This window comes from Gorilla gorilla, chromosome 9 (assembly GCF_029281585.2).
Source record: "Gorilla gorilla gorilla isolate KB3781 chromosome 9, NHGRI_mGorGor1-v2.1_pri, whole genome shotgun sequence".
Taxonomy (NCBI): Eukaryota; Metazoa; Chordata; class Mammalia; order Primates; family Hominidae; genus Gorilla; species Gorilla gorilla.
In genome coordinates this window covers 14630473-14657500 of record NC_073233.2, presented here as the reverse complement: position 1 = coordinate 14657500, position 27028 = coordinate 14630473, and the positions used below count along the sequence as shown (strand labels likewise).

At 49.1% G+C, this 27028-nt stretch overlaps 1 protein-coding gene across 3 annotated transcripts in view; it reads left to right on the top strand.

Moving 5' to 3' along the window:
- Window positions 1-2876: 2876 nt before the first annotated feature.
- LMO1 (LIM domain only 1) overlaps window positions 2877-27028 on the top strand; it is a 53712-nt gene continuing 29560 nt past the window's right edge. The window contains exon 1 of one of the 3 annotated variants that reach the window (XM_055355456.2): window positions 2877-2976. Coding sequence is in view for 2 of the 3 variants with exons in the window: in XM_004050652.2 (XP_004050700.1) it covers window positions 17344-17368 (25 nt within the window). In the remaining variant the exon portion in view is untranslated. Of the gene's footprint in view, window positions 2977-11927; window positions 12289-16827; window positions 17369-27028 lie in introns of those variants that run through there. The other 2 variants (XM_063710917.1, XM_004050652.2) reach the window with 2 other exon arrangements.

Here is a 27028-nt window from a genome sequence, read left to right as displayed (position 1 = left end):
TCAGGGTCCAACAGGCTATGGGGGTAAGATTGTGTAAGAGCTGGATATCTTTCACAGGAACGTCGGAATAGAGTAATTGGGTAGGGGGAAGTACTTAGAAGGTGGGGGAGGAGGGATTCTCAACAGACAATTCCCTATTTGTCTATTAGAGTGACTGCTATGGTTTGAATGTGTCCCCAAAAGTTCGTGTGTTAGAAATGTAATCCCCAATGAAACCGTACTGAGAGATGAGACCTTTAAGAGGTGATTAGTCACGAGGGCTCTGCCTTTATGAATGGATTAATGCTGTTATCTTGGGAGTAAGTTTGTTATGGAGGGAGCGGTGTTCTTAGAAAAGATGAGTTCAGCCTCTTTTTGCTTCTCTCTCTCCTTCACTGTGTTCTCTTGCCCTTCTACCTTCTGCCATGGGATGACATAGCAAGAAGGCCCTCTCCAAACGCAGGCCCTCAACCTTGGACTTCCCAGCCCCCAGAAGTGTAGGAAATAAACCCCTGTTCTTTATTAATTACCCAGGTTCAGGTATTCTGTTATAGCAGCACAAAATGAACTAAGACAGTGACCATGAATCTTGGCACCCAGCATGAGACCTGGCCTTAGGATACATGAGACAGCGTTGGTTGTTAACAAGAGGAACATGAAGGAGAATGGGAGGCTTTCAGTCCAGACTAGCAAGCAGAAGTTTCATCCCCACCTGCACTCCTTGCGATGGTTCTGCTGGCCTTAGCAGGTCTAGGCTTATCCTAGACCAATTGGTTCTAGGCCAGTAGCTTCCAGCTCCCAAGATCCTGTTAGGATCACCTCTAGGGAAATGCTTATGGTCAGGCTGGGCTAGACTGGACTCGGAGGCCGTCCCATGGGGCACAGGTTTGGGTGTTATCACATTATTCTAAGAGTTGCAGAGCCAAGTTGCTAGGACCCTCAGGCAAGGAAGGCATAAAGTAGGAGGTCCTAACCTGTTGAGCCAGGGACCCATCTGTGGTCCTATGAGGTAGAGCTTGGGAAAAGCAGCCCCCAGACCTTTTTTTGTGTCCATAGGCCTGGACCACATCTTTAGTTTCAGAGAGTCTGGTCTACAATAGCAGAAAGAGAGAGTGAAGGGTGAGCCTTGCCAGATTCCCTACAGTTGGAGCAGCTGAGCTGAAATGTAGGGTCAGGATAAATACCCATCTGGGCTCAACTGGAGGCCCTGAACATGAAGCAGCCTTAGACATAGGCAGTAGCCTATCCTAGTCCACCTGCCCTTAGCTCCCTGGTCCAGCCAAAAAGAAAGAACTTCGGATGCTTCTTCATGTCCTTCCTTCCATCTCTCACAGGATCAGGCCTTTCGTGAGCATCAGGGAACTTCCTGAAACAAGGAGAAAGCAGGGAGCACATCAAGGCTCAACCTTGGCTCCAGGTTTCCATCCTGGGAAGCTCTTTGGAAACAAGGAGCCTGGCAAAGCAGAGTCTAGAATTGGAAACTTGGAACTTGGAGAACACATTCGGACTATTTATTGGTGGGGAATCAGAGGATCAGTGTATTCCTTAGGAAAAGGGTTAAGCTACTATAACAAAGAGGTACTAAGTTACAATGGCCTAAAGAAGATGGAACTTTATCATTTATCTGTCGTAACAGGAGATAAAAAGTCTAGGTTGGTAGGGCTACTCCACAAGGCCACTTAGAGACCCAGCTTCCTTCTGTCTTATTTCTCTGCATACCTTAGGGTATTGATTAATCAAATCTGGGTGCTCTAATATCTATATTCCATCTTATGGAAAGTGGGGAAGATAGGAAGCTGTGGATAAGCAAGTTGTTTCTTCATGCCGGTATAGTCTTTTCTTTCCCCAGAACAAATTTATCTACATGGCAGACAACATGAGTCTTGACTTTTACATCTTATAGCTTCAGCCACCAAAGAGAAGAAACCAACCCAGCTCTCTGGGTTCCGATGTCAAAACTCCTACTGGGGAAACCCATTGGTCTAACTTGGGTCTCTCCCCTTGTAAGCAAGAGGTGAAAATAGCTTATATCTCTCTTCTGCCTACAAATGAGAACTAGTAACTTATCTATAGCCATTGCAATGGAAGCTGGAAATACAGTCTCCAGTGCCATGTGCCCAGGAGGAAGGGAAAGACATGTTGGATATGCCACCAGTAGTCCGCCACACTCAGGAAGGGGAAGTTACACAGTGTGAGATCTGCAAGAAGTGGAGTCAGAATCACGATCTAGGCCTAGTGTCACCATCAAGTCTGCAGCTCCACTTCTACCTGCAGGCTCTGAGGGTTTGAATTAGCATCCTGTCCCCAGGTGTGGTCCCCCAGGCTTTAGAAGGCTCAGTCTAGTACAAGCCCCAGGTGGTAGCTGTGACCTCCAGTCCTGATAGGACTCAAATATTTCTGACTCACCACAAGGGGTGTTTGAGCACAGGGGCTTGGAGAAGCCCAGGCAAGTCCTAGGTAGCAGCAGCTATGGAGGAATATGTGCTTCCAGGGTTTTTTTGTTTTGTTTTTGTTTTTGTTTTCTCCTCCAAACTTGTATCATTTTGGAGTTGGCAGGGCCTCTCAGACAGGTGGGATGCTGGGTGAGAAGGAACCCCTTTGGCTTTTTCCATCATGGGGCAGGGGTGGGGCAGGAAGACCCCACCAGAGATTGAGGGAGAGAGACCAGGAAGGGGACTAGGAGTGCCCTCCCATCAGTCCCACATACCTGGGCCCCTGCCTGCAGCATGGAGAAGGACTGTTTCTGAGATGCGTGTGCTGTTGGGACATGCGGTTGTAGCTCCAAGGGGACCACCTGCATGTGGGTGTGTTCACTCTGGTGAGCCGGTTGGGAAACAGTCTGTTCTCTGGGAGTGAGTCACAGTGCTCAGCCCCACGGCCCAGTCGGTTGGCGTCCACGAAGCTCACGGACCAGCACCAGCCTCCAGAGCACGTGGCACAGCTGGCCCCTTAGATCCAGGCCAGGATCACTCCAGGTCTCCAGTCATCAGTGGACAGGTGATTAGGAGGGTGGGAGAGGGAGGAGACGACCCCTAGTCACATAAAATCGGGGTTCAGATTGAGAGTCTGACATTGCAAGTCAAGCTGTGTGGGGTTTCGTTGCTGGGGTATTCGTAGCCTCAGAGGGGACTGTGGGCACCCAGGAGCCCCCTTGGTAAGGGTCTCTGAAAGGTGGGAGGTGCAGAAATGAAGCCATTTGGAGGTGGGGAGAGGTCCCTACAACAGCTGGCTGGGGAAGCCTGAAAGCTCATCAGCACCTCAGAGGTTTTTTGCCATAATCAAGTCTCAGAGCAAGCTAGTTGGCTACATAAATGAAAGAACGGAGGGAAATATTTGAGCCAGGCAAATTCTCCCAACTGGGGCTAGGGTGGCAGGTGTATGGAATAAGAGTAAGTTCAGAATATCTGAGTTGGATTGGACCCCTGAGACCTTCTTCTCTGACCCGTTTTTCTCCCAAGGTAGGAGGCTGGAGAAGAAGATGCAAACACTTACAGCTTAATAGTTTTTCTTTTGTCGCTGTCACACAAATAATTATACAAATAACTATGTAATTAACTAGATCATTGTGATAAGAGCTATGGAGGAAAAGCACAGAGGGCCCCATGTCAGACTATAACAGGGAGGCCTAACCTAGTCTTGAGGGGAGAGGCCACCCTGACATTTAATCCTGGATGCAAGGGATGAACACGAGGTGGTCCAAATAAAAGGGGGCAAGAACATTTCAGGCAGAAAAAAATGGTGCGCCTGCAGGCCTGGAGACAGGTGGTGGTTCAGACAATGACAAGGGTAATATGCTGCATCATAGGAGCAAGGGTGGGTGTCAGTGATGGGAGATGCTTCAGGAGAGCCTGCTCATACAGAGCCAAGTGGACATGCAGAGAGAGGACGGGGGCTTGCTGTGGAGAGCAACAGGAAGCTTTGAGGGTTGGTTGACGAGATCTGATTTGCATTTTAAAAATATCTCCTGGCTGCGCATGGAGTAATAGAGGCTGTATCATTGAGGCCCAGGGTGGACTTTGGGTGGGGGCCAGTAAGGAGCTCTTGCGGCAGTATGCAAGAGATCACGGAGACTTGGACTAGGGCAATAGCAGTGACTGATTGGAGGGTGTGTCAAAAACAACTCGCATTTAATTTCTAAATTGAAAAAAGTATAAATTACTCATACATTATAAATAATGAAAAGATAGGTGTATACTTTTTTGTCTGAGTCAAGGTCTCACTCTGTTGCCCAGGCTGGGGTGCAGTGGTATGATCATGGGATCTTGGCTTACTACAGCCTCTAATTCCTGGGCTTAAGCGATCCTCCCTCCTAAGCCTCTCGAGTCACCGGGATTACAAGTGTGAGCCACCATGCCTGGCTCAGTGTATACTTTTTCCTTCACTCTTACCTTCCCTTCTCACTCGCTAAGGTCACCAATGTTGACAGCCTGAACAAGTGCAGGCTTTCACATCTTTCCTTCATGTGCATCTTAACAGAAAGAGGTTTTCTTTTGAATGGGATAATATTACTTGATACTCGGCAATCTACTTTTCCCACTAAACAGAACATCACAGATGTCCTTTGCAAGTCAGTTGCTCTAACTCATTTTCAACAGTTGCATAATATTCTACAGCAGAGTTGTAGGACAATTAATTCAATCATTGATTGGCACTGATATTCGTATGGTTTCCAGTTTTCTGCCACCACAAACAATGCCGAAATTAGGATTATCCTTATATATAGGTGATTTCCCCTTATAGGATGGAGTCCCAGAAAGAGGATTTATAGGTCAAAAGGCATGTACATGTTTAATAAATAGTGCCAGATTACCTGCCCCAAAAGTAATAGATCGTGCCAGATTACTTGCTCAGTAGCAAAGGAGAGTACATATTTTCTCAAAATTTTAGCAGATCTGGACATTTCACTTTTTAAAAATTGCTTGCCAATCTCATGAATTTAAATAATGAAAACTTATTTTGCTTTAGTTTGCATTTTCCCAATGAATAATGAGGGTAATCATTTTATTGACCATTTAGATTTCCTCTCTGAATGACCTGTTCATTCTCTTTTTCCATCTTTCTTTTAGGCTTTTGTCTTTTATTTACAATTTATAGAAATTCTTTGTATATACAGCATATTTTGCAAATATTTTCCTAATAAGTCATTTGTATTTTTCTTCTGTTTATGCTATCTTTTGCCATAGAAGTTCTGAAAATCAAATTTAGTATATTTATCTTTTCCTTTGTTAGCCCCAACAAATTTATTCATGTTGTTATCCAAATCTATTAAATTTTTCTAATAAAATATCTTCCAATATTTTCAATGTTTTATTCTTATTTTAAAATATTAAGCCACTTGGAACACAATTTTTATATTTAGGGGAGGTAAGGATCCTATTTGTTTCTTCCAGATGAATAACCAGTTATGGCAGCACCGTTTATTGAAACAGCTTTATTGAGATGTAATTCACATACCATACAATTCACCATTTAAAGTGTACAATTCAATGCATTTTAATATATTCACAGATTTGCAAATCTCCACAATTTTAGAACATTTTTATAACCTCAAAAAGAAACTCTGCACACCTTAGCTATCACACCCCTACTATCCCCAGCCCCTAGCACCGACTCATCTACTTTCTGTCTCTACAGACTTGCCCATTCTGACATTCAATATAAATGAAATCATACAATACAGTCTTTTGTGAATGGCTTCTTTCACTTAGCATTATGTTTTCAAGGTTCATCCATCCTATGGCATGTATCAGTACTTTATTCCTTTTTATGGCTGAATAATATCCATTTGTCAGTTCACGAACATTTGGTTTTTTCCCCACCATTTGGCTGTGATGAATAATGCTGATATAAATATCAGTATACAAATTATTGTGTGGATCTATGTTTTCAGTTCTCTTGGGTGTACACCTAGGAGCAGAATTTCTGGTTATAGGTGACTCTGTTTAACTTTTTGAGGAGCTGCCAGGCTGTTTTCCAAAGTGGTTGCACCATTTTACATTTCCGCCATCAGTGTTTGAGGGTTCCAATTTCTTCACGCTCTTGCCAACATTCGTTATCTAAAGTTTTTCATTCCAGCTTCCTAGTGGGTGTGAATTGGTATCTCACTGTGGTTTTGATGTGCATTTTCCCAATGACCAATGATGCTGAGCATCTGTTCAGATTCTGTTGGTTTATTTGTATATCTCCTGTGCAGAAATGTCTATTCAGATGGCACTACCACTTATTAATTTTTTCTCTGATGAATTAAAATGCAACGTTTATCATATATTAAATTCCTTTCTGTACTTGAAACTGTTTATTGTCTCTTTGTTCCTGTGATCTATTTCTCCCTTCCTGACTTACACCACACTATTTGATTATGGTAGTTTTGTAGTATGCTTTATTATCTAGTAATGCAAGTTGTATCCAATTAGTCTTTCTTTTCACATGTTTTGTTAACTAGCCACATATATTTATTTTTTAATTGCACTTCAAGTTAAATTTTTTTCAGTTCTGAAAATTTTTAATTTGGGATTCTAATAGAAATCGCACTAAATTGATATATTAATTTTGAAAGGATTTACTTTTATAATATCTTCTCTTTTAGAAATATGGTTGTCTTTCTATATATCCAGATCTTGTTATATGTCCTTCAATATGCTTTCATGAGTTCCTTTAAAGAAGACCCTTATCTTTGTGATGATTGTTTTTTTAAATTATTCCTAAATATTTGCTTTGTCACTATTGCAAATGTTCTATTTCATTGCCATTTCTAACACATCATTGCATTTAGAAAAAAACTACAGCTTTCTATCTATTTATCTTGTATTTAACTACCTTCTCAATTATCTGATAATTCTAGTAACTTTCACACTAAATTTTATTGGATTTTTGGTTATATAATCGCATAATTTGTAAATAAACATATTTTTGTCCTTTCAAAAAACAGCTGTTTATTTTAAGCAGTTCATTTTCTTGTCTTATTGAGTTAAAGTCTCAAAAAATGTTGAATAATAATGATGATAATGGATATTCTGTCTTAGTTCCAATTTACGGAAATAGTTTCAGAATGTCACATTTATTTATTTTCTTTTGGGTTTTGGTAAACAGTCTTAACAAATTGAAGTAGTTTTCTTCTATTTCTATTTTGCTTAATATTTTGTTAGTAATATATGCTAAATTTTATCAAATGATTTTGGACATATATTACTATACTCATATTTTGTTCCTTTATTTGTTGATGTAGTGACTCATACTGATAGAGTTCCTGATGCTGAATCATGTTTGTGGTGTTAAAATAAATCCTCCTTTGTCATGGTGTTTTATTCTTTTGATACTTTTTTTCATGTCAAGATAGCTAATATCTTATTTCAGCTTTTGCACTCTTATTCAAGCTGTTCTGTGAATTTTTTTTCTTTTAAAATTCAATCTTTATAAGGTTTGGGATTAAGAAAATGCTGGCTCATAAAACAAACTAGGAAGCTTTCCAAATTTTTCTCTTGTCTGGAATAGTTTAAATAACATTAAAATCATCTGTTTTTCAGGTTATACAAAACTCATTTTAATGTAATCTGTGCCTTGTGGGGTTTTATTTTAATTGTGATAAAATACACATAACATAAAATTCACCATCCTTACCATTGTTAAGTGTACAGTTTAGCAGTGTTAAGCACATTCACATTGTTGGGTAACCAATCTCCAGAACTCTTTATCTTGCAAATCTGAAAATGCTATACCCATTAAATTCCCCATTCTCCCCTCCCCTGAACCCCTGCCAACCACCATTCTACTTTTTGTCCCTATGAATTTGACTACTCCAGGTACCTCATATAAATGAAGTCAAGCAATATTTGTCTTTTTGTGACTGGCTTATTTCACTTGGTATAACATCCTCAAGGTTCATCCATGTTGTAGCATGTGTCAGAAATTCCTTCCTTTGAAAGGCTGAATAATATTCTTCTGTATGTATCTATCACATTTTGTTTTATCTATTCACCCATTGGGGAACACTTGGGTTGCTTCCACCTTTTGATTATTGGGAATAATGCTGCTATGGACATGGATGTACAAATATCTCTTAGAGAACCTGCTTTCAATACTTTTGGTTTATTTCCAGAAGTAGAATTGTTGGAGCATATGGTGCCTTGTGATATTTTAATGGCATAGTTTTAATATCTTTTTAAATGTATTCTGTTTATTGGCCTATTTGGGATTTCAACATCTTCTATGCTCAGTTTTGATAATTTTCTACTTTGCTTGAAGTCATCCATTTCTTCCAGGTTTTCACATTTATTTTCATAGGCTTACTCATATTATTGTTATAATTTTTTAACCTTCTCTGTACCTGTGATATATCTCTTTTCTTATATCTAATATCATATATTTGTGCTTTATTTTCTTAACTAGGTTTTCATGGAAGTTTTTTTTTCCATTTTGTTAGTCTTTTCAAATAACCAAGTGTTGGTTCTAATTTTCCCTTTTAATTATCTTTTCTATTACTTGTTTATTTTCTACTTCATTGTTTTCTGACTTCATTAATCTTCTTCCACTTTTTTGGTTCAGTTTATTCTTTTCTAATTTCTTAGACTGAATATCTAGTTCATTTTCTTCCAGTCTTTTTAAAAAATATTTCAAGCATATGAGGCTATATTTCTTCCTCTGAGTACAGCTGTGTTCCATAAGTTCTGTATGATATGCTGTGTTTTCTATTTTCATTACTAGACTGGTAATTTCTGTTTTGATCTTATTTTGATCCAGTACTAATTTAATAGGATGTTTCTTAATTTTCAAGCAGTTTATGCTTTTAGCTTTGAAGTTGGCTTTGTTTGACATTAATATTGCTGTTTTTACTCCCTCTCTGCTTGCATTTTCTTGGTGTATCTTTGCCCATTGCTTTATTTTCAGTCTCTTTGTCACCTTGTTTTGGGAGTATTTCTTGTAAACAGCATTTGGCTGTATTTTATTTTTAACTTACTCAGACAATCTGTTTTTTGATAGGGACATTCGCTCTCTTCATGTTTAGTGTAACATACTGACATACTGACCTCCACCGCCATTGGGAAAAGCTGGCGGTTGCACCAGGGACAGCTCCCCTGTTATTGTTCTGGTCCATTCTTTCTCACACAGCCTTTCCCTTCATGCCAGTCATGCAGCTAAGACAGGTTGGAACATAAAGGCATGAAAATGCCAAATACCAGATCCCACAGTTTTACAGTAATTAGCCCCAAATTCTGATGTTCCAATTCTCCTCTCCAGGATCTTCCTCTCCAAATAGTTGTGAGACCTAGGAATGCTTACCCATGTGACCCAAGTGCCCTCTGGACACCACTAGATTTTGAGTTCTGGATAGTCATTTTCTCTCTAGCAATCCCAGGGTTGGGAGATGGGGGTTGATGGATTATGAGAAGAGACGCCGTCTGTATAATTAGAGCTGCTGCCTGATGCTCTTGCCATCTTGCCCGAGCTGCTGTTAATGCCACCAAGTTGCTAATCCCAGCTGCTCTTTTCCTCTTGGCCCAGCAAGGTGACACCTCAGCTTCTAATGACCAGCTGTTTCAGAGGGGGCTCCCATAGCCAAGCTGCAGGGCTTCTAGTGACCCAGTTTCTCATTTGCACCACTGCCCTCTTCTTCTCAGAGTGCTGGTCAGGGGTGAGTTAGGCCCCACCTTGCACCATACTTGGAACTGTTCTTCCTCTAAACTCCTGGTCTTGCTTCTCAGTCTAGTCCACCCATGAGGATCTCCTCTCAGGAACCTCACTGTCTCTCTGCCAGCAGGCCCCCACTGAAGATCTCAGTCCTCATCATAGATCTGTCCCTTCAACTTTAGCTTTGAAGTTGGCTTTGTTTGACATTAATATTGCTGTTTCTACTCCCTCTCTGCTTGCATTTTCTTGGTATACCTTTGCCCATTGCTTTATTTTCAGTCTCTTTGTCACCTTGTTTTGGGAGTATTTCTTGTAAACAGCATTTGGCTGTATTTTATTTTTAACTTACTCAGACAATCTGTTTTCTGATAGGGAAATTCACCCAGCTGTGGACTGAGTTCAGTGTCTTTCACCAGGAGTTGGGGCCGCATATAAATGCAGAGATAGGGCGGGGCATCTGCTTCATTATCCGTGATCACTCCATGATGTTTACACTCTCTGAAATTTCTCTTTCTCTCTATGAAAACCAGGAGGCTGGTCCTTTAAGAGCTCACACAGGCCCTTGCTGCAAGTGATGGTGGGAACAGGGAGTCCGGGTGCTTACGCCTCAGGCTGGCTTCTCTGAGTGTGAACTCTGGCCAAGCAGAGATACCCAATTGCAGGGCCCCGCTAGTCTGTATGGTGCTTTTGTGCGAAGTAGCAAAAGGTGCCCTCTCTGGGTGGGTGCAGTCCGTGCCAGCTACATGGCTTGGAGGGTGGAGGGGTGCAGAATTTCAGGCCCTACTTGCTCTTTGACAAGACGCCTTAGTACATGGAATAGCCATCACCCATCTAGGCAGTCACTCCTGGGGAATTGAGAGCAGCTGATTTGGGAGATCATTCTGAAGAATCTCTCTGCACAGTCCTCCTTTCTTCACCAAATTGAATATAATTCATGCAGTCGTTTCACAAACTTTCCCAGACACTATGTGGTCTGTTTGGGAGGATAGAAGAGAGCGGGAGGAATCAGGATGAGCTCCCTCCCTTCTCTCTACCCCTCAATCAGAATGTGTTTTGATAAGTGGGGGCTTGGGGACAGTGTAAAGGTGACTCACTGCACCTCCCTTACCAATTAAATTTTTTAAAAAGCTGCTATGGAAGGAGCGAATATTAGTTTCCTGATTTATAAAGCCAAATGGATTAAGCTCATTCATTGCCCGAGGAAACAAAAAGGAAATCTTCAATACCTCTGTGCACATTGAGAATAGGAACAATGCCGGTCTTTAGAAAGCAGAAACCTAATTTGGGGGAATCAATTACCCTCTGTGTCCTGCCTCTGTGGGCTCTCTCACTGGTTCTCTCAATAGATTTCCTGGGAGGTAAAATGTGGAGAAGTTGATCAACCACAGGCACACCCTCGGTACAGCCTTGAGACAGGAGGTGAAGAACTAGGTCTAGGGTGGGTGGAGTTGGGGTTTCCTGGGCACAAGGGTGGGGTGGGGAGGGTTTTGGGATAAAAGTTGAGAGTGGGGGCGGTATTGAGAGGGGCAGTGAGAGGGCAAAGTGGGTGGTGGTGGTGGGAACCTGGGGTTTATAACTGGGGGAGAGCAAAGCCCAGTTGATGCCTGAACAGGTGACCGGTTGGAGAACACTGTGGCCCAGCCTGGGTCCAGAGTCACCACCGCCTCCTGATCCTCTCGGATTTCTCCTCTGTGATCTGCACTTTCCCCCGTGGGGCTGAGCATGCCGCAGGGAATGGCTGGGCAATAATGAAAAAAGAAAGGGGATGGGGCGCCTGCCACGGTAGCCACGGAGTCACATTCACAAAGTCACACACAGAAGCACTCTCGCGATCTCATACACATTCCTGTGCCGGGTCCCAGTCCAGGCCCACTGTCCCCAGACCCAGAGTCACGCCCAGCCTGGCGCACTCATTCAGAATCACAGGCACGGAGCCCACACTCCTACCCGCACACACCCACCCGCAATCGCACGCGTCCCACCCCCACCCTTGTCTTGTCTTGAGCTCACACAGTGGCTCACCACCCCACACAGCCCTCACTCTGGCATGCGGACACACACACACACACAGCCCCTCACACGCACACACTCTGGCTGTGCTTTTGTGTTTTGTCAGAATTAATGAGAAAAGTTCCCGTGCCCTGCGGGTAATTAGTGTCCTTGGAGTTAAATAAGCTAATGGCGGGCACCTCTGGCCCAAGCAATTATGTTTGTGTATTGAATAATTGATTCAAAGGGGGGGGAAGGGCCGCTAATCAGATCTGAGCATAATGAATTGATTTAATTAACAGGGGAATCTGAGGGGCCCTGGGAATGCAGCCTTCACTCTGCTGAGGCGAGCGCGGCCGGCACGGAGGAAGGACGCGCGCGCGGCTCAGGCTCCGGCTGCGGCCCGGCCCGGGCAGCTGCTGCTCGCGAGGCTCCCGCGATCCCGGCCTGGCCGTCTCGCCCCCGCGCCCGCCCCCCAGTCCCTCCTCCTGCGCTCCCTGCCCGCGGGGCTGCGCTCCGGACTCCGGTCCGTCCGCCCCCGTCGGCGGTCGCCGCTCTCCGGACTCGGCGCCCGCGCGGGGCCGGCGGGAGCAGCGCAGGCGGCCGGCGGCGGGAGTCGGAGCCACGCGCCCCTCCGTATCCTCGGCGCTAGTCCGGCTGGAGCCGTCGGGACCATGGTGTTGGACCAGGAGGACGGTAGGTGCCCGGCGCGCGGTGCCGGTGCCCGGGGGCACGCGGGACGTGTGGCGGAGACTGCGGCGCTGGCCCTGCGGAGTCCACCCCGCTAGCGGCGGCAGCGCCCTCAGCACCCGCGGGCCGCCTCCGGCTGATGGGTGGCTTCCCGGAAGAGCGGCGGCTGATGTGTGCGCCGGTGCCGGGGTCGGCGGTGCCAGGCTCAGCGCCCGGGCTTCGGTGGCGGGATTAGGAAGTCTCCTGGTCCCAACGAGGCCGCCAGCCCTGCGCGCTCCGGCTGGGAACTTTCTCACGGACTCTTGCCGCCTTGCGGGCATCCGGAGCGCCTCTGCGACCCGCACCGCGGGCTTCCCGGCAGTGCCCACTGCCAGCCAGTCTCCCAGCCTCTCTGGGTGTCTGCACGTTCCCCTTCCGCACCCTACTGCGGAACGGATCCCAGCGGGGTGGTGGGGGTGCCCACAGATCCCGCAGGTGCAGGGGTGAGGGTGCCGTCAAACCAGCACTGTCTCTGCGGTCTGGCACTCCGTAGCTGCGGGATGGGTGACATTGCCTCCGCCCCGGCAGGGCTGGGGAGGGAACTGCCATCAGTTCACCCAGCCTGGCATGTTGGGAGGTGCCACGCTGGCTGGGGTAGGTGGGTGGGCCATCTAGTCCAAAATATCAGGTCCAACTGGAGGCGGTTTTTACCTTGAAGCTAATGAAGTTTAGGGTCCTTCAGGTTCATTCAGCTGCCACGTCCTTGGTGGTAATTTGGTATTAGTAGTCTTGTAGTCCTTTTCTTAAAGAGCCCCACGCCCGAACTACAGTAAGCTTTGGACCTCACAAAATTTCCATCCATCCCTGGGTCCAACTCCTACCCTTTCCACTGCCAGTCTCTTGGAAGAACACACAGCTCTGGCTGACCCAGAGACCATCCGCGGAGGCTGGGACAATCCCTTAGTGCCTGAAGGACGAAGTGCTGGGGCAGGAGGCTGGAAGGTTTGGGATTGAGCGGCAACTTCTGGGCTGCAGGGAAAGGGTCTGGCTGCCTGGCCTTCCTCTCTGGCCCAGCTAGTCCCTTGACCCACCCTACCACCACTCACTATAGTGATCAACTGTCCTTGTTTGCTCAGGACGATCTAAATTTTAGTACTGAACATCCTGTATCCTAGGAAACCCTTGAGTCACAAGGCAAACTTGGACAGTTGGTCAGTGCACACCCAAAACCTTCTCAGGGCTGTGGTGCAGGGGTAGGGGAGATTTCTTTGCTATGGTGCAGATTTGGCTTAGGCCTCCACAAGGCCTAACAATCTATAACTGCAGCTTGCAAGAAGGCCTGTCCAGGGTCTCCAGAAACCAAAAGAGGAAAAGTTTGCCGACTGTGCACTTCTTCACTCCAGTGGGTTGCAAATTCCTGTGCATTGGCTGCTTTTGTGTAAGTAGGGGGAAGGGAAGGGCATCTAAACATGGCCAGCAGGCATCCTGATTGCACTGCGAAGTCTGTAGGTTTACTCTGTCCTGTCAACTGTGGTGGCCACAGAGAAGGGGTCCTCGTCACCCCAATACCTCTCTGAGCATCACCTGTGTGGCTAGCTTGTAACTCCATCTTGGAGGCAGCTGCATTGTGTTGGGAGCAGGCCCTCTGGCTGAGGCACATCTGACAGTCTCCACCAAAGAGTTCTGTAATATCTAGTCTGCCTGGGCCCTCAGGCCCTGGGTCCCACTATCTCCCACCTCCACTCCTAATGCAGGAACTCTTCCTCAGGACATTCCTGCCAGGTGGAGGGGCAAATTGCTGGGACCTGCCCAGATATTTGTAAGACAGCCAGTAGCACCCACTTTCTCCTTAAACTAACCTTGGGGATTGATAGTTGTCCTCTCCCTGCCATTCCCAGAGGCATTTCAAGGGCATTTTGGAGCACTCTTGGCTTGCTGAAGTGAGAGTACATGCTCACCGCCTGTGGAATGTGTTGGGTGAAAACTACCTCCCCCAGCCCCAGGGGATCTGAGGATTCCACTCTGGTGCTGTGGGTGTGTCCCTGGACCTAGAAGCAGCTTGGGTGGGGTGAGCATGGGGGTGGGGCGAGTATGGGGGTGGGAGTTACTTGCTTGCCCAGTGAGTGGAGAGAGGCCATCAGATGGGATGAGTGATGTTCCTATCTGCCTCTGTCAACCCAGCAAGCCCCTTCCTGGCTGGAAGCTCAAGCCACCCAAACCCTCCAAGACTTGCTGTGAAGGTTCCTCTCCAGATCAGTTTGGGAGCTCCATGCTCACAGCTGGGGGTGCAGAAAGAGCCACCTGTGGGCACACACAGCACCAGTCCCCTGCTGGCATGCCCTCCCTGCTTCTGCAGCCCATTGCTCCACACCCCAGGCCTGCTCCAGTCCCTGGGTTTGGAGCACAGGGCCCTGACTCTGGCAAAGGGATGCCAGTCATGTGGCTGCCAATTAGGTACCTTGCAGGCTGAGGTGAGCTGGTATTCAGACAAACTCGTGGACAAGAGAGTGGAAGAGTGGCCACAGCTAGCCCAGTCCTGGTTTGTGGGTCAGGGCCAGCCCCTGAAAGTGAGGAGAATCTGCCCCTGGAGGTCAGTAGTAAGGCTGCATGCAGCCCCGATGGAGTGAACGCCTCCAGTAGCACAGAGGTTTCTACGGCAAGAAGTTGCCCCTTGCCAGCCTGTCAGGCCCTGTGCTTGCTACACTGTCTAGCCCCCAGCTCTGGTGGGTGTGAGGGGCTGGCACCAAATATGCCGGTGGCAGCGGTGCCAAAGCCTCCCTCAGACCCTGAGGGCATGGGTCTGGCGGCAGTGGCAGGGGAGAGATCAAGCTCGCAGTCCTGAGGCTGGTGAGTCTGAGCAAAATGATATATTTAACATCAAATATACTCAAGGACTATTAGGATTAAGTATTCAAGATGAAGGTGAAAGTGAAACCCTCTGAGCTGCAGATGAGGCATCTCATTAGAAGCAGCGCTTTTCTGTTTTCTCAAAGCCTGACTTCCCTGCCTAGCAGAGAGGAATATGGCTGCAGCCCACTGCTCCCCATCCTTGTCAAGCACTGGGACCTCCCCGGGTTTAAGGGGTAAGACTTAGCCTCCAGGTCTCCTTCAAACCAGATAATCTCCCCCTATCCCCCTGCACTGTCTGGAGTGCCACAGTTTACAAAGCACATTAACATGCATTAGCTCACCTGACCCCCACAGCAACCATAGATACAGGAAGAGTAGGTCTCCCACTTCACAGCCAAGGAAACTGAGGCCCAGATAGAGAAAGAGACTTGCTAAGGTCCACTGTTGGTAATTGGCAGAGATGAGATAGAATCCCAACTGGTGGCCCTTCAGCCCCTTTCTCTTTCCCTGGGTCTAGTCCTCAGAAGTGATTGCCAGGACCAAGCCTCCAACACATCTGTCTGGAGCCCTCCTTGGGCTGAAGAAAAATCATTATTTCTATCCCACCTTGGAACTCTGTACTGTCTAGGCAAGGAAAAAAGACTTGGGATTTAAAAGTAGGTGGCCTTCCGGCCAGGCGCAGCAGCTCACGCCTGTAATCCCAGCACTGTGGGAGGCTGAGGTGGGTGGATCACGAGGTCAGGAGTTCGAGACCAGCCTGGCCAATATGGTGAAACCCCGTCTCTACTAAAAAATACAAAAATTAGCTGGGCGTGGTGGTGTGTGCCTGTAATCCCAGCTACTCGGAAGGCTGAGGCAGAAGAATCGCTGGAACCTGGGAGCCGGAGCTTGCAGTGAGCCGAGATCACACCACTGCACTCCAGCCTGGGCAACAGAGCAAGACTCCATCTTAAAAAAAAAAAAACAGAAAGAAAGAAAAAAGAATGAAAAGAAAAAAAGTAGGTGGCCTTCCTAGGGTAGGCAGCCAGAACATCAGCCCCAGGATTCTGGGGAGAAGCAGGGTCCAGGAGAAGAGATGGGCACTGTCTCTTTTCCTGCCTTATGAGTTACAGAGCAAGAATCGTCAACTCCATAATAGCAGCAGGAATCTTTGTTTTGTTCAGTGCTGTATCCCCAGTGCCTTACAACTGTGCTTGGCACATAATACATGCTCAGTAAATATTTGTAGAATGAGAAAAGCGTTCAAGGCCATGCCTGGGCTTGCTTCGAGAGAAGTTGAGATAAGCTCTCCCACTCCATGGAGTCAGGATGCTTTTGGGGGTGCTGCTGGGGTCAGGAGTAGTGCTGTAAGACTCAGGGTAGGATCGTTTGTGCCCTGAAGAGGGTTAACTTTGCCAAACAATCCGGGAAGCAACACGAAACCCCGGGCAGAACTGGTAGGAAGGAAAAGGATGTGATCAGAGAAATATTGCTCTGAAGAAGAGACAAAAATCAAGGCTGCGGGTCTGGGAGTAACAGATGGGCTGCGTCCTCCAGACAATCATTGGAGACCACGACCCTGGGATCGGAGCAAAGACGCTCACCGAGTTAGGACCTAGAGGCCTCCAGGTGGCGCTGCGGAGCCGGGCAGCCGTGCGTCTCCACTCCCCATTAACCCGGGAGGGTGGGGGCCTCAGGAAATGTGTGCATTTATTCAGTAGCAGGAGTGCAAACCTCATACATTGAGGGAGAAAGGCAGCGGGAGACGGCCACGAGATTCCCCCATCTCTTTGAATATAATTTTAGATTGAGATTCAGATTAAATCCGAGGGGAAAACACTTTATGAGGCTGAAAGCTGTGTCGTTGCCAGAGACAGGGTTATGAGCTATCAAATGCAATTACATTAAGACAGATTATACTGGGCAAATTGAGCCATTTAGAAGGTGAGAATCAAAGAAACGGCTCTGATCCTCTTTTCCCCCTTCTCTCTCCCTCTCCCTCTCTCTCTAAATTGCAGTTCGTAGTTCCTTCCAATTCTGAGGCACAAAAGTAGGTGAGACTGCTTTTGTATCTGCGAAGTGCTTCACTCCTGAATGTAATTCTAGCTGAGTGCAATCTAGGTTAAGAGCCGGACAAGCGGGTAATTAGAGCCCGCTAGCTGCCCGAGGACCGGCCGCCCCGCCAAAGCGCGCCCCGAGTCGGCGCCCTTCTCCCGGCCGAGCCTAGCTGCGGCTGGACACGGAGCGCCCGAGATGATGGTGCTGGACAAGGAGGACGGTAGGTGGCGGGCCGGGGTCTCGACGCCCCTCACCCCCTCGCCCCCCGCCGCGGCGCGCAGGCACACACACGCGGGGACACGGGCGCACACCTGCTGGGCTGTGCGGGGATTGCGGGGCGGGCGGCGCGCTTGGGGCCGGGGCTGGGGCGGGGGGAAGTACCGGGGGACAGCCGGGGGGAACTTGCGGGGGGAGGAGGTGGGCGAGCCCCGGGCTGCACGCGCCCGGGGCCGCACGCCCCCCGGGTCCCGGCCGCGAGCCGAGGAGCTGTGCGCTGGCCGTGTGCCGCGCCGCGGGGCCGCGCGGAGGCTCGGGCTCCCCTGCGATCTCCGCGCCGCGGAGGTTCGCTTTGAGCATTTCGTCTCTGCGGCTGCTGCTCTCACCGCAGCCATCACCCTCGCGCCAGCCGCCGCGTAACCCGAGAGGCGCTGAGCGCCGAGCAAATCAGCGGCTTCGGGGAGAATCGGGCTCCAGAGCTCGGGGCAAGCGGGAGCGCGGGAGGACGGCGCGAGCGCCAGGGTGCCCGGCAGGCGAGGGGAAGGCGGGTTGGACCCTCCGGGGGACATCTGCATGAGCGTGACTCGGTGAGAAAGAGAGCCGCCTCTTGTGCTGGCCCGCTAGCTCCCTGTCTCTCTGAGCGCGGAGGCGGGAGTTTGGCCCAGAGGAAGAAAGTGTCCCGCCGCCGGCTGGTAGCGCTTGTGCGGGAGCGGCCTGCGAGAGTGGCACGGACCTTCCGTGGTCGAGCCTCAGTGCACCCTAGAAAACTGCAGGGCACGGGAAAGGTCGGAACAGAGGAGCCCATGGCTGCTGGAAGCCACTAGCAGGTGGTCCCATAGACCCCAAAGCCTTACTGGCAGGGAGTGCCCTGCAGTTAAGTGTCCTAGAAGGCTGGGGATCCCAGCCCCCTTGGGGGGAAAGCCAAGTGGGTGCCCTAAGATGAGTCCCCAGGGTCAGGAGAGAGGCAGTACCTTGGCTGTCCCAGGACCTCCTGCCCTGTAGGTGAGGCCTGTGTGTTGGTGTTGCAGGGGCATTTGTATGTGACTGTTGGTGCCCACGCTGCCGCCGGCGTTCTGCCATTGGTGAGGTACCGAAAGGGTAGGTTTGCTTTGAGTCAGCGGGAATCCTCTTAAAGTGACTGTAGTGGCCATCCTCTGCCCTTCCACTCAGAAGTCTCTGCTGGGCCTGAGCCGTCTGTCCCTGGGGCAGCGTTGTTATTGATGTGGACAGTTGGTGAACATGCAAAGCTAAGTGACTTGCTCAGGGTCACACAGAATGTTCGCATTGCCACTGCCAGGTGCTGATGCCCCCAGGCTGCTACTGCCTTCTGAGACATCCAGCAGGGAGGGAGAATTTGAAGTATCTGGCCTGGGGGTGGCATCTAGGAGGACATGCGGCTCTCAGTAGGTGTGTAGGAAGAGAGAGGATGCGGGGAACCTCAGTGCTTCTGGGCTAGCTGGGGTGGGACATCATCTTCAATGTGTCTTCTCTATTCACGGACCCCTTCCCTGGAGCCCCACGTAGGCCATCGGAGAACTTCATATAGAATGAAAAGGAGAAGAAGGGGTCTGGGGTCGGGCCAGACAGGGAGGGAAGAGACCTTGATTTAGTGCCTTTCATCACGAACTCCCCATGTTCATCTTCCCTCTTGGTAAAAATGAAGGGCTTGGAGAAGCCAGGGGAGAGGGTACTTCCTTGGTACCTGGAGATACTGTCACTATGGGGAGCATGCAAGGCTCATCTTTAGCAGAGGTTATTTGGCATACTTGGCTCCCCAGGCCCAAGCCAGGAATCCAGAAGACTCGGGCTCTGTACATGAGAGGCCTCAGGCCAGGGAGATTGGTCTCATGCCAACAAGATGACACCCCCTACCTGCACCCAGGATCTTGCTCTGCCCTGGCACCACATGATGCCTCTGGCTCTGAGATAATACAAAGGGTTTCAGATGAGCCTTGAGTGAGAATGGATTTCTGGAGGTCATTTTAGCCAGCTCCCTGCCTCCAAATTGCAGTGTACCTCAAGCACCCTGGGCAGATGTTTCTTCTGGTTTCTGCTAGATCTGTGGAAGAGAGCTCCAGATGCCCCTCCATCCCCAGCCTGTCCAGTCTAAACAATATGGTGCCCACTACCATGGAGCTGCTGGGCTCTGGGGTCCATTACAGCACAAGCACAGCCACTGGGGTCCTAGGCAGCCACCTATTCTTGTCCTACCCAGCCTATAGCTGTCTTTCAAAAGCAACGTTTCTGCTCACGCATCTGCACTCCACTCCCTATTAAGAGGAGTCTGGCCTCCCCTAGTTCCAGGAAACCTTGAAGATGGCATCTTCAATTGGGGGAGGGAGAAAGGTTCTGGATCCACTCATCTGCTCCTCCAAACCGACCACCTAACTTCTTCCTGAACGCTTCTGCCCTCTCAGCAGGTGGCTATCTGAACTGGGTGGCAGCATTGCCCCACCCCCCGGGTCCCCCAAAGGGTGCGTTCCCTGCATACGGCACCTTTTGTCTGGCTGCAGCAGGGACTCAGGGCTGCTATTAACCACCCCCAACGCCTTTTCTCCACCTGACAGCATCTTGTCTGGAGAGGCTGGGGCTCCTCTGGTTGAAGTCGGGTCTGCCAGCTGCCGAGGACCAAAGCTCCCGCTCTGCTGGGCTGCAGGGCTTTCATGTTGCACTTCTGAAAGATAATAAAATATCAATCGTTTTGCCGTAGCAACGGGTTTAAGAGACTTTCTGAAGTATTGAATCGTCAGAAAAAAATTTTTTTTTTTGCTTTTAAGCACAGTGCATTATTAATAAAGTAATCCATTAGGTCGAGCAGTGAAGGGTCACCACAGAGACGGAAAGATCTGTTTTGCAAACAGTTAAACTTCGGGTTTTAAGATTAATTGCTTTCATTTGGATGCTTGCTCTTGGCCTAGCCATCTCCACTTTACTGGAACTCAGGGTCCGGGCTTTCTAAATGCTGCTGGGTCTGCCTGTCAGCGAAATGGAGCTGAGCTCCAACTTTCCTGGAGAAACAGCCCTTCTTCCCCTGGCACCTGCGGCTTGGGCTGGCACCAGGCGGTGGGCTTTTTGGGAGGGTTAAAGTCCCAAGGGAGCAAAGAGAGCTACAGCTCTGAATGCTACCCAAGTCAAATGAGCCCCTGGGCTGTTCGAGAAGAGGCCTTTGAGTAGGAGCAGACAGCAGAGAGTCTGAGAGGGCCCAAGAACAGTGAGAGCTTTGGTCTGTGGGGGACTGGGCAGGAGAGGACGCTGGGGCATCCAGCTGGGGATGCTGGGATGCTCTCAGGTGCACACAGGAGAAGGGCAGGGCTGGGTATAAACGGCCTTTGCAAAGGCCCAGCAGGAAGGCGGGAGTGACCACAGGAAGCAGCAGGCGGGTTGTGGAACTAAACACCAGACATGATTCCTAGAGCATTTTTAATAAGTAAAAATGCCCAAGAGAGTGAAGCTGGACTGAGGAGGACCAGACAGCGGAGTCTTCAATTGTTAATGACTGCTAGGAGCACAAATTCCACAGCTGACTCAGTTAATCCACCAGAGCCGGCGCATGGCTATGCTTGGGTACGAACCAGCCCTTGCTGGGCCACCAGTAGGATTTCCTAGGATAGACCCTCATGTTCTAGACCACAGAGAGTCCCAGGGCCCTCTCCTGGCAGAGTGTGCTCACGACCGTCCCAACCCTGGAGAGGGAGGCAGGCCCTGATGCTGTTCCATGCCAGAGACCCCAGCCCATCAGCAGGAAGGCGGAGCCAAGTGGACACTGCTGCCTGCTGAGGCCTGGTAAAGGCCTTGTGAGTCTGGCAGGGTGGGGACCAAATTGTGCACTTGCCCAGTGCCTAGAAGCAGGGGAGCGGGAGGGTTACCATCTGCATCTACCATGACCAGCCCCAGCGGCAGCCCTCCTTTCTGCTGGGAATGAGGCATCACATCCTGAGCTGCAAATACAGCCGCTTCCCCTTCCTGCCCAAACTTAGCCAGGCAGAGTGTCTGTAAAGATGGGTAACCCCCCCACCCCCCAAACACACACACACACACCCGAGCCTTGGGTGAAGAAGCAGGTGCTTCTCTCTGTTCCCTGCTCTTCCATTCATTTGCTCACACAGAGCAGCACTAAGGGGGGACAGGGAAACAACATAAATTGGTCTGTCGTCCGGAATCCATGTCTCGCTAATGTACCCAGATTAACTCAACTGTAAATTGTCTCCTTGGATGGCGGTGTCTTGCTAAAAGTTTCCCATATGATTCATGATTTGGATTGCTTTTAACGGCTATTGGCTAAGCAAGCCAGTGACTGTACAAGGTGATGCAATTGGCATTAGCGAGGGGAGGCACGGGAGCGTGTAATGCAGTCAATACTGCATTAACTACTGATGCCCAATTACAGGGAGCAGGAGAGAGCCTTTCAGGAGCATTAGGACTGGGGGAAGCTGAGATCACTGGCCGCTGCTCGCCTAAAAGCTTCACCCTTTGGATGCCGGGGCTCAGTGCTGGCATGACCACTCACTTGGCCTCTGTGGCTGTGGGAACTGCCTTTTTCTCTTGCTGTCTGTTTCTGAACATGTCCTCAAAAATGCCTTTAGCACATGAAAATGTATGTTTCCCTAGAGCTGGGACCCACTGCTCATCCCTCCCGAGTAATTGATTCCTTACCCCCACCCTGTGTCACCCTGTGTCTCAGAGTCATAAGCTTCCATTTAAGGAACTTCACAGCAGGCCTTATTTGTGGGCAGGACCAAGAGGAGGTCTATTTTGGTCTCTCACCCTTGAAACAGATGGATGATTGCCAGTGAGCACTGGCAGTTGACTCCCTGTGGTCATGGGCAAAGGAAACACGAGGTTCAGCCATGGCCCAGGGCGAAGCTGCCAGAGTTGGGAAGTGACCATGGCTAGATGGGCTGGGCTGTCTGAGCAGAAGACAGAGCCGTGATGGTGCAGCTAGGGAAGGCTGGGGGTGAGTGCCTTGAGCCACGTTGGGGTCTAGAGCAGATGCAGGCCCAGGGAGTTAGGAGCTCCCTCCAGAGCTGTGCCCCCATATAGCAGGGAGGCCAAGGCTGTTGTTGGATCCATCTCCAGGGTCCAGAGGGCCTCCCAGAAAGCCCTGATCAGGGACACTGAGAAGATTGGAAGATGTTAGGGCAGAAGGTAGAGGTGTCCCAGTGTGCCAGGTACTGTTTAACTTGTTGCCACCTCTATCATTGCACTAAGCTATGTAGGTCCAATATGTCCACTGTGATTTTGTGTTCCATGTCCACCCAGTGTAGAGGTTGCTTTGCTTCCAAACCTTTGCCTCTCTACCTTCTCGTCTCTACAGTGAGAACAGCCATATCTAATTGGCAGGATTGTACTCAGGATTAAGTGAGATACTGTCCATGTACACATTTGATAAGCCAGAAAGCCTCATGGCTGTGTGGAGCAACATTGCTCCATGCTCAGTTACAGTATGATCTGAAATAACTCTGTGTCCAGTCCAGTGCTTTGTTTGCTGGCAAGCACTGGGCCTGCACCCTCACTCTGCCAGTTTATTTATCATGGCCCTTAATCATTGCTGCCTGGGAGGCAGGCTGACCTCACTACTCGCCCACATCCAGATCACCAAGACAGGTGGCACCTTGGGAAGAGGTCTCTAAGACCACTCTTTGCAAGTTCCTCCATTTATAGGGGGAAGGTTGAGGTTTAAACAGGGCAAAAGGGCTGCCTAGGGTTCCATGGGGAATTGGAGCCTAGAGCATCAGCATCTTTTTGCCATGCCTTCTGCCCTAGCCCTGAGGCGTGATGAGGCTGGGTGGCAGAAAACTCTGATTACAGCAAACATCAGCTGGATTGGGACCACGGACCATGTGCTTGGGTGTCCCAGTTATGCCCCTTGCCAGCCTACTGACAGCCCAGAAGATGCAGTTCTATCCTCAGATGTAAGGGGAAAGGTGCCGAGGGACACTCACCTGTCCTGGGCCTTTGGAAGTGGAGAAGCCCCAGAGGTTCCTGTGGCATGTATCCCATCTTGCTTGCCTGTCCTGTCTGGAGTTGGAGGACACTGAGACATGCAAGGTGTCCTCCCATTTCCAGGCTTAGCTCTTTGTGGTGCTGCTAGAGTGAGTTTTCCCAGCAGGCCCATATTTGGGATTGGACTACACCAGTGGACTCAACTTGTCCTGGCTTGCAAGAGATTCTGTACATCTGTTCCCAACTCTGAGTTCAGAGACACTGCATTGGTAGCTTGAAGTCAGCCACAATGGGAGTATTTGTACCATGGATGTTGGCAAACACTACAAATCAGGGCATTTTCCCAAAGACTTGGTCGTTAAGCATGCATCAGCACACCACTGGATTGCATTCATCTGGGACTCTGGACCTACCCTTTTCTCCTCTGCTACCACCATTCTCATCTCACCTGCTATCTTTCTTCTGGTGCTCATTACAACCAGTCTGACCCAACCTCTGCTACCCTGGCATCCTGCCTGAGGCCTACTGCTGCTTTGACCATCACACTAAACTATGCAGGTTTAGTATGTCTGCTCTGGTTTTGGGTTCCATGAAGACTCAGCATTTGCCTCTATTCGCTTGTTCCTGTGTCCTCCTTGCCTGGCATGCCCTTTCTCCTTTAGTTGGCTGAGGCTTCTCCCAGACCATTCCAGGCCATGCTCAGAGACACATCCACCAAACCTAGCAACAAGCTTGTTCACTACTGGTGGGAGTGTGTTCGTTTTGTGTTCTGTCCAAGGCAGGAGTTCACAGTAGCTGATACAACTGGGGGCAAATTAAAAGCAGGTGGTGTGAGAGGAGTGAGCAGATTGGTCCAAGTTGCAGAGGCAGCTGCCCAGTGTGAAGGCCCATGGGCTCAGGTCACTAGCTCCTCCCTCCTGTCCCTTCCCCTGGAGGTCAAATGGGCTTTCTTGAGTGGCCTCCTCTACAGGTGTAGTCCGCTAGCATGATTCAGAAAACGTGGGTTTTGTCCCAGCTGACTGCTGTGTGACTTCAATGAGCTGGGCCTCAGTTTTCTCATCCCTACAAAGGGTGAAACACCTAACTGGCACTTTATGTCCAAGCACACACTTGATAAACCAGAAAGGTTCATGCTTGTATGAATTGACATTGCTCTCTGTACAGTTACAGTATCATCTTTTGGCTTTGGCCTCTCAGTCTTTAGGAGTCATAAAACACAATAGCTATCATTATACTGAACCCGTACTTAAAAGTGCAGCATTGGCCGGGTGCGGTGGCTCACGCCTATAATCCCAGCACTTTGGGAGGCCGAGGCGGGAGGATTATGAGGTCAGGAGATCGAGACCATCCTGGCTAACACGGTGAAACCCCGTCTCTACCAAAAATACAAAAAATTAGCCGGGCGTGGTGGCGGGCGCCTGTAGTCCCAGCTACTCAGGAGGCTGAGGCAGGAGAATGGCGTGAACCCAGGAGGTGGAGCTTGCAGTGAGCCAAGATCGCGCCACTGCACTCCAGCCTGGGCGACAGAGCGAGACTCCGTCTCAAAAAAGAAAAAAAAAAAAAAAAAAAGTGTGGCATTGTGCTATCTGTATGTATCAATTAGTTATTGCTGTGTAATCAGTTACCCTACTTATTTAACTCAAAAATCTGTGGGTCAGTGATTTAAGCAGGGCTTGGCTGAGCAGTTTTTCTGGTCTCAGCTGGGCTCACTCACATCTGGAGGATGGAGGATGGCTGATCAGTTGCATGCTGGGCGTGACAAGACTGCATGGCCCTCATTAGCCAGAAGGCTTGTCCGACTTGTTCTTATGGCAGAGACCGGTCCGGAAGGTGTGGAAGCACAAAAGGCTTCTCTTTTTTGAGACAGTCTCACTCTGTTGCCCAGGCTGGAGTGCAGTGGCACAATCACAGCTTCCTGCAGCCTTGACCTCTTGGGCTCAAGTGATCCTCCCTCTTCAGGCTCCCAAGCTGAGACTATAGGTCCATATCACCATGCCTAGCTAATTTTCGTATTTTTTGTAGAGATGAGATTTCATTATGTTGCCCAGACTGGTCTTGAACTCCTGGGATCAAGCAATCCACCTGCCTCAGCCTCCCAAAGTGCTGGGATTACAAGCGTGTGCCACTGCGCACCACCGCACCCGGCCTACACAAGGCTTCTTGAGGCCAAGGTTTGGCACTGGGATCTTGTCACTTCTGCTGCATTCTATTGGCTAAAATAAATCACAAGGCCAGCCCAAGTTCAAAGGGTGGAGAAGCAGATTCTGCTCTTGAAGGTAGGAGGTGAAAAGTCATATAACAAATGGTGTGGCTGTGGGGAAGGGTAGAGAATTGGGGCCATTTTTGTAATCAGTCCACCAAGCATCTTCCATGTATAATCTCATTTAATACCCATAAGAACCTTAGGAAGAAGCTACTATTACCCTCATTTTACAGATGAGAAAATTATTGTACAAAGAGATTGAGTAATTGGTTCCAGCTCCCACAGCTCAAGAATGCCAGGGCTGGGCTGTGAACCCAAGCAGGCTGACTGCAGAGTCAGTGCGCTCACTCTCTCTGCTCTGTCTGCTCCCTTTTCCAGCTGTCAGACGTGGGGATGGAGAGAAAGACGCTCAGAGTTCAAGGAAGGGTGACGAACCTGTGAGAAGATGACTTGGGGTGGGAGGAAGATTGCTGTGGGCAGTTTGAGGGGGGCTGCCATGGGAGCCCAGCTCCATTCCTCCCAGGGCCAGCCTCAGGGGGGAGGGACCATAATGAGGTCAGTCCCCGTTGCCTCTTTCAGGTTTTCCTCTCTGTCCTGCAAAGCCACTAGACGGCTTGAAAGGATGTGATGTTCTGTGTTCCCTGAGCTGACTTAGACCTGAGCATATATGCAGATGCAGCCAGCTGAGAATCAATTCATTGGTTGGCCCCTAGCCTCAAAATGGGGTGGTAAGTGGGCTGGTGAGAGGCCTGTGTACATTCATAAACCAGCTGATTGAAAAGCAATATTTCAGATAAATACAAGCCAGCGATCTATCAGTGGTTGTAATAAAACCCAGGCTTCAGGCTGTGATTTTATTTTGAAATAATAAGAATTGCTTGATTCTTTTTACTTGAGTTACCATGGTAATTCTGGCGTGGAGCAGTGTTATATTGATTTAGAAAGTGGACAGTAATATTTCTTTTGTGTTATTCTGTTTCTAGGCCTTGATTTCTAATTTCCACTTGGAGATTACTTTTATAAATTTCTTAAGTCCTTCCACTTTTTTTTCCTCTCACAGTATAATTTTCCTCTCATACGCCGCTATGTTCTGAGCTTATTGGTTTGCTCTTATTTTAAATTAAACTTGCTGGTTTCAAATATTGAAATGACATCTTTGTCTGTGTCTGTACTTTGGTTTAGCAAAATATTACAGTCTGACGCTTTCTGCTTAATAATTTAGGGGAGGCATTCTGTCGGCCCTCACTGGGTGCTGATAACTTATGACTCAACCAACGCAGGCCTTAAACTCCTGACATTTTAATATTGTGTGGCGGGAGTGGCTGCCCCTCTTCTCTGAGTCTCGGCGGGGAAAATTCGTGGGGTACTCCAGAAAGGAGTTTTAATAATTCAACTTTGCTGGTTGGCACGATGACTTGATAGAGAGCAGGAGGGAGACCCACTCTTGCCAGACAAGTGGGAGCAGTGCTGGCCTGGGCTCCTACAGTCCTGCTCCATCCTGCGTGTCCTCTCCCCTCG